Raw genomic sequence first — 7,932 nt, forward strand, 5'->3', positions numbered from 1 at the left:
TTACTTAAACTTACTTTTTATTTCATATACTCAAACATTATACAAAATTTACAATCAACTTATATGTATATATAGCAAGATTTTCAAGAAATAGAATGCCTTCTGTCTTTACTTAGCTTATTCGTACTTCTAGTAACAGAAGGTGAAACCCCATGATCAGCCCTAAAAAACGGAGTAAATTTCACAAGCTTTTTCGATATGGTGTTCATGAATGATCTTTGAATCAACGGTGACTTATCAGAATTTGATATCTTCATCTCTTTTAATTTCATTTTCACTTTCAAGAGCTCAAATTTCAAATCTTGATTTTCTTTTTCTAAACTTGAAAGATCATCTGGTAATGGGTTTAGTACTTCAGATCCATCATCATCATCTATCTTATCTTTTAACCGTTGTTGTTCATGGTAAAGAACTTGAACTACCGTTTCAGCAGAAAGCCGGTCATTTCGGGCAGCATGGGCAAGCGTGTCGGGGGTTAGGTTTTGAAAGTTTATCAAATTGCAAAGCTTCTTTCTTTCGGTATCACCTAAAATCGGGTGAGCCTAAAAGATTCAAATCAAATATAAATTACTGTTAGCCCACAACTTAAGGGTCTTTTTAGTTGGATGAAATGGAATTATGAAAGAAGGTAATGATGAAGGTAACAAAGTGAATCATTACATTCCATAATCATGTTTGGTTTGTGTGAGAAAATACAATGATTTTCATTACACAGTTTTATACTATTTACTTTAATAAATGAAGATTTTTTTTTGACACATGTTACACTTTTATTCAATTTGTCAAATGTTAATTTTATGGTTATTTTGAATTAATTTATTTTTCACATATCATTTTATAGGTTTTTCTAGAAAAAAGAAACATCATAAATGGTCCCTGTGGTTTCCTAAAATCTGAAGTTTAATCCCTGTGCTTTAAAAACGTCATAGATGGTCCTTATTCTTTCAAAACTTTTGACGATTGGTTCTTATTGCTAACCCCGTTAAGTTTGTCCGTTAACTAAATGATATTTTCGTCTTTTCACGATCACAGGGACCATTTATGATGGTTTTTCTCACACACACACACACACAAACCCACCCAAACGTTTCCTTCTTCCTTTCCCCTTCGTGCTCTCATCTATATCTCTAAAGACTCCAAAAATCCTTCATCCAATTGTCGGAAAACATCTACCTTAACCCAAATCGAAACTAGAAATTAGACCCATTAATTGCTCCTGATGAATCTTTACAAGCTTTTTTCCAGTTTTTCCTGTAGCGCCTTGCTTGAGCCCTTTTCCCTATCACAGTTTCTCTAGGTTATTGTCTTCATCATAGGTTGTTGCCACCGTAAAGGACGAAAGTAGGATAGCCATGAACGAGGATGACGACGTCACCCGGATGGAAAGCTTGTTAGATTTGTACAACATTCGGCGACCTAGAAGCCCTAATCTGGCAAGTTTCTCAAAGTAATTTTCATTCTCGATTGTTAATTTGTCTATGTTGGGTAAGTTTAGTTGGTGGCTATAGACGTGTAGTGGTTCTTGATGGTGGTAGTGGTGATGGTGAGACTGAATTTGTATGGCGGTGGAAGCGGGTAGATGGTGGTTGATATGATCAGAGAACAGAGACGGTGGTGGAAGAGAAAGAGTGAATCAGTTCTTCCTTTGCAACCTTTTCTTTTCTTGTACCCATTTCTTTCCCTCTCTATCGATCGATCTCTCACAGAATCTCGTTTCCCTCGTAAAGAAGATGATGCTCATATGTTTTTGTTTTTCGGTGTAGGTAGTGGAAAGGGAGAGATGATGATGGGTGATTGATAAAGAAGACGATGAACAGTGGGCCCCATTTCTTTCTCTGATGAATCATGTAACGAGAGAGAGAGAGAGAGAGAGAGAGAGAAAGAAAGAAAGGGGGGAGGGAATTTCATTTTTCTTTCATTTTAAAACATCATAAATGGTCCCTATGATCGTGAAAAGACGAAAATACCCTTTAGTTAACGGTCAAAACTTAACAGCGTTAGCAATAAGGACCAATCGTCAAAAGTTTTGAAAGCACAAGGACCATCTATGATGTTTTTAAACCACGAGGACTAAACTTCAGATTTTAGAAAACCACAATGACCATTTATAATGTTTTTTCGTTTTTTTATTTTAATAAATTCCACATAATACTTTAATGTAATAATAATTACAATAAATATATTATTAAAATAATATCAATTTCATTAACTGACTTAGCTTCTTATTTTAAAATTCTAAAACTAAAGTTCTTTATTTTATTTTGTTTATTTATTTAAATTTACAAGATAAAAAAATCAATTTCAATACTTCATTATTTTTTTTATAAATCCAAAATTCTTAAATATTTAGATATTTATATTTAATATTTTTAATTAATCCATGTAATATATGGATCTTACACCTAATACGTAAATAAAAGGAATAGTTTTAAGTTTCGATATTTTTATTTATATTATTCAATTATACTTAAAGAATTTATTATTACAAAACAATATATATATATATATATATATATATATATATATATATATATATATATATAATAAAATTTCATCAAAATGCATATAAGATTATAATAAAAAATAAATATTTTCTAGTTTTTTTTTTCAGAAAATAAAAATTATAACTTAATTTTAAATCATGAAAGTCCTAAAATAGGTTTTGTGTCATTAAAAAGTTTTTAAAAAAGGGCTATATTATACTTTTCCACCCCTCCCTAGACAATGAAAATTAACAAAACGGAAGAAAAAAATAAATTTTCTTGTGGAATGGTACATTTCTATTCCATCATGCAAACAAACAATTTTTTTTTCCTTTCCCATTTTATCATAAAGTGACTCATAATTCTCACTTTATATCCATGTGGTTCTTCATCACAACTATTGATCTTTACTTAATATTCAAAAGTTAGTGTAATGAAAGGGGTAAAAGCCACAAAAAACACTCTTTTTACATAGAAATTCGATTTTGACACCTTGTTTTTTTTGTGTCAAATTTGAAACTGTATTTTCCAATTTGTTATAATTCTGACCACTTGACCGGTTAACCAGGTTACATGCTGACGTGACATGATGACGTGTCATTTTTGATGACGTGGCATGCTGACATGATATGCTGACGTATCAAAATTGATTTTTTTTCCACAAAAAACACTAAGTTTTCACTTTTTTCGATTTTGACACTAAGTTTAATTTTTTATTTCAATTTTAACACTATGTTTTTTTTGTTCCAATCGAACATCATTTATTAAATTTTGTTCAATTTTGTCTATTTTTCATTTTAAATCTTATAAATATATTTTTTTTATTACATTTTAAACCGTATAAACATATTTTTTTCGTTTAAAAACCACATTTTTATTTAAATACTAGTGTTTTTTTTTCTTACATTTAAAGCATTAGTGATATTATGAGAATCAAATAACCATAAGCTTCTAATAAGATGTAAAAATTTGATGTGTTGCAAACTTGATATCCGAGTTTTGATCAACTACACGCCTCCAAACCTCCAAACACATTTTAAAGTTGCATATTTAATATAAAATATAATTTTTATATAACTAGTACATATTTATACATAAAAATATGGTTTAAGTGTAAAAAAATGTATTTATACAAAACTATGGTTTTTAAATGAAAAGAAAAACATATTTATATGGTTTAAATGTATTAAAAAATATTTATATAGTTTCAAATAGAAAATTGTCAACATTGAACAAAATTGGAAAAAAATGATGTTTGATTTAAAACAAAAAAATATAGTGTCAAAGTTGAAAGAAAAAATTAAACTTAGTGTCAAAATCGAAAAAAATGAAAACGTAGTGTTTTTTGTGAAAAAAAAATTCAATTTTAACACGTCAGCATATCATGTCAGCATGTTACGTCATCGAAACTGACACATCATCATGTCACGTCAGAATGCAACCTAGTTAACCGGTCAAGTAGTCAGAATTGTAACAAATTGGAAAATACAGTGTCGAAATTGACACAAAAAAAACACGTTGTCAAAATCGAATTTCTGTGTAAAAATAATGTTTTTTGTGTCATTTACCATAAAGAAAAAGTACCTTCAAGTAGATATCAATAGCTCTATAGATTCCATCCTCCATTCCCCTTTCTTGCTTCGGTAAACATTCAACAAGATTTACAAATTTTGACACCGAAAAGTTACAATCCGAAGCAATTTCAGCAAAATAACTCTCCATGAGCTTCCTAATCTTCTGAATATCATCACAATTACCCTCAACATCATTATAATTCATCAAGATTCGTTGCACAGTGTCAACATCAAACAATGTGTCACCATCAAACCGAAAAGAAGGAATCAATATGTCATCCAACACAGCTTGTTCCAGTTGTAACCCTATTCTTTTCTCCAAATCAAGCCTACATGCCACTGTTGTTTCAAGGTGTATTGAAGATCGAAGTAGCATTGAAAGGAAATTGACTGAAATGGCATTTTTTTCTCTTGGTAAGAGACTAACTATTGTTTCTAAAACTACCCTTTTCTCGTTTTCTTGATTTGGGTCACTTTTGTTCTTGCCATTTCGTAATATCTCCTGCATGATTGGATAGAAGACATGTGGAGATCATTTGGAATGAATTCAAATGTTGCATTGTTTTTTGGTGTTTAATCTTTAAATTAATAGTATAATTCATTAACATAATATAATGGGTTAATTACAAAATTGACCAAATATAGGAAGTACGCATAATAACCAAATGACCACTTTTTTTTCACATGTAACACGAAATCACCACCCACTTTGCAAAATCGATTTTGTGATTTACAAAATTAATGCTTTATGAATGATCATCATATTTCGCGAAATAATAATGTCATTTTGCATTAAAAAAATATAAAGAAATTTCACAAATCGCATAATCCATTTTAACTTCAAAAGTTGATCGTTTTATTTTGTTATTACGCATCTCTTATGTTATGGTTTCTGTCACTAACGCTAACTTTAAAGATATTAAAATTAGTTGTGCACTATGTATTTCAACTTGTGTTTCATAAAATAAGTGAATTTGTGTAGAGAGAAATAAGAATACATAACAAATCTTACCAAATCTTGGAGACACTTTTGGGCATAAAGCGTTAGAATCGGACCAAATGCACACTTATTGAAACCCCTTGAAATCATTGCAAGAAGAACCCTTTGAAAGGTATGAATTTTTAAAACAATCAAATCTTCAGCCCACCAATCAACAACTTTTAGATGACAAAATGAAGAAGATGAAGAATCCAATCCATCACTACTACATCCTCCACTTGCTGACAAAGAGAACTCACATTCTTTCATGACTATGAACGCGATACAGTCTACACAACGTGTGACAAGTTTGACATTTTCAGAAATTGGCAAGAAAGTTTCCGATGATTGTAAAATGGAAACAGCAGAAGTCAATGATTTAAGTCCCACTTCGTTTATATATGCCTCGGTTCTTGCTATTAAGTTTCCAATTGCATAGTTTTCTGTCATTTCAAGAAACTCAGCCACACATCTTGCCATCGCAATGTTTTGAATTGTTAATTCGAAGTTTATTCCATAACAAAACTTTGCTGCGAGTTCGAATCCTTCGGGCCCACCTGGGATATCATTGATTTCGATTATGCGATCACTTTCTTTAAAGTTTGACATAAGTTTCCTCATGTAACCACATTTCGACACTAATGGAAACTGCATTGTTCAAAAGAAAACAAGATTAAAACTTTTGTTTCAATCTTTAATCATCAAAGAATTTCAACATGACATGGACTTTACCTTATGTAATGAAAAAGAAATTCCTTTTACGTTGATTGTAACATCACTAGCGATTTCCTGGGAGGAAATCCTGCAAAAGTTTATAAAAAAGATGAAGTCTTGAAACATCTTTTCTGGAACTTTAACTCATTAAGTACACAACGAAAATGAAAAATCGTAAAGGAGAGAATAATGAAAGCAAACCATTCAGTAGTTCTCTTCATGGCATTACTCATGAGCTCTTTTTTCTTAGCATGCATCATGTCAAAGGGTGTTGGCATTGGAGCTCCGTTTTCTTGAACATCCACCATGCATGACAATGATTGAACATTCTTGATTTAATTAAACATGATCCACACTTCAATATATAGAAAAATAAATCAAGTGATCTACAGAAAAATGGAAATTTTACCTTGGCCCTACAAGGAGCTGGAATAGTATAACTACAAGCTTTGATTCGGCTTGATTTAATTTACCGATATTCTTGATACACAAGCATTCAAGAAATACCGAAAATGGGTATAGGAATTTAGCTTAAAAGGATCAAGATATCGGGGTAAAACAGTCTTTTCCATGAGATTGAGGGAAAACGATGCTGTTTTGTCAGTGTGTTGTGGTGGGGTGCAAATGGGTTTGATAATAGTTGGCCAAAGATTGGATGCTTTCGTCTACTTGTCATTGTGATAATTCATCGAACGCGTTGTTAGGCTGAGAGCTTTTTCTAAATTGAGATGAACAGCCTCACTGCGACACTGATGAACAGTTGTAATTAAATCCAATCGTTACAAGTTACAAACATCCGTACAAATTACGTAGAGAAGACTCTATCTTCTCAAAGATAATATTGTTAAAAGTTATGATTGAATAGTAGTATTAATTTAACCAAATGATCAGTCGATATCGTGACGTAAAACATGCTCATGTGACATTAAAGATGCCTGCATGCATGATGAAGATGGGCTCCTTCGCAGGTACGTATAGTTCACATCACATATTTCAAAGGATTGCTTCCTAATGTTGACTGATCATGCATATTTAAATACTTATAAATATAAATAAATAAATAAAATTATATATTTAATATTTAAAATAATAAATTATGGTTCTCATAATTGCTTGTGTGCCGACAATGATTCGTAAATAACACAGAAAAGTAAATGTAAAAATTTTCATTAGATATTTTAATTGCTTACATACCTAAACATGATAAAATATTAAAATGTAACGATTTTATTCACAAATTAATCTTAGCCAATATTATTTTTATTTAAAATGTGGTGTTTTACCTAAATAACATTTAAATTATTCATTTTGCAAAACAATTATAATCAATTATCGATGGCCCATTCTTGTAACTTGTGAGAAGCCCTTGAAAGGTCACAATCAATGTAAAACATCTTCCAAACGCAATTGGAGACACGTACGTATGGATGTGTGATGTTTAAGTTAATATTGTTTTGATCATTCTTTTGTCTCAATTAATTATCTATAAACTGTTTTATAGATTATGAAACAACATTTTGTGCCTACTTTTTTGAAGAAAAAAACCCCCTAAAAACTATATTTTAATAAATGAAGTTTTGATATACTTGTTTTAGATCGTCTACAATCCAATTTTATTTTAACAACAAAATAGATTAAATGAATGACGAAAACAATGCTTTTTTCCAACTCTACACAATTTTTTAAATCAAAACAATGTACTCTTTAATATTTTTATTTTTATATAACTTTTATAGATGGAAAAAAAAAAAAAAAAAAAAAAAAAACCTCTATTCAATTTATTATTTTTTTGTTGTAAAAACTTTGTTAAATATATATTACAAAATTATAACACTCATCCTTTTCCATAACAAAAGTATTATGGTTTTGAAAACATTTTATAATTTTAATCAAAGTTATCAAAATGTGATCCAACAAAAACCAAAATGGTTTATGATATGGACATATTTAGTTACAAAATTCATGCATTATCTTAATACTTTATGTTGTTTTTGTCTCATTTAATGAACAAAATGTGCTTAATTAGTTTATAATTTCATTTTTCAGTAACAATGACATGCTCGGATGGAAAATGAAGCAGAACTAGCGATTGGAAGCTTGGATCTTGGATTTTGAAGAAAGAAGGATGTTGCTGGACAGCTTGACCTTTCGTCAGTGTTTTGGTCATATCTCATGAACCGTA

General features: G+C 30.2%; 1 protein-coding gene across 2 annotated transcripts; it reads right to left on the minus strand.

The window, feature by feature from the left end:
• LOC145037014 (BTB/POZ domain-containing protein SR1IP1-like) lies at positions 1-6,306 on the minus strand. Of its 2 annotated transcripts, XM_078985560.1 has the most exons (6): positions 6,160-6,306; positions 5,952-6,042; positions 5,769-5,838; positions 5,070-5,684; positions 4,068-4,559; positions 1-542 (listed from the first exon to the last, which is right to left on the minus strand). In XM_078985560.1, the coding sequence occupies exons 2-6, from the start codon at positions 6,026-6,028 to the stop codon at positions 84-86; spliced, it is 1,713 nt and encodes a 570-aa protein (XP_078841686.1). In that variant the 5' UTR covers positions 6,029-6,042; positions 6,160-6,306; the 3' UTR covers positions 1-83. The 2 variants fall into 2 exon arrangements, with proteins under 2 accessions (XP_078841686.1, XP_078841685.1); XM_078985559.1 differs by lacking the exon at positions 6,160-6,306 and having other exon boundaries at positions 5,952-6,102.
• Positions 6,307-7,932: the final 1,626 nt, after the last annotated feature.

Source organism: Lactuca saligna, chromosome 3 (assembly GCF_052625555.1).
Source record: "Lactuca saligna cultivar CGN05327 chromosome 3, ASM5262555v1, whole genome shotgun sequence".
NCBI classification, from domain to species: Eukaryota; Viridiplantae; Streptophyta; class Magnoliopsida; order Asterales; family Asteraceae; genus Lactuca; species Lactuca saligna.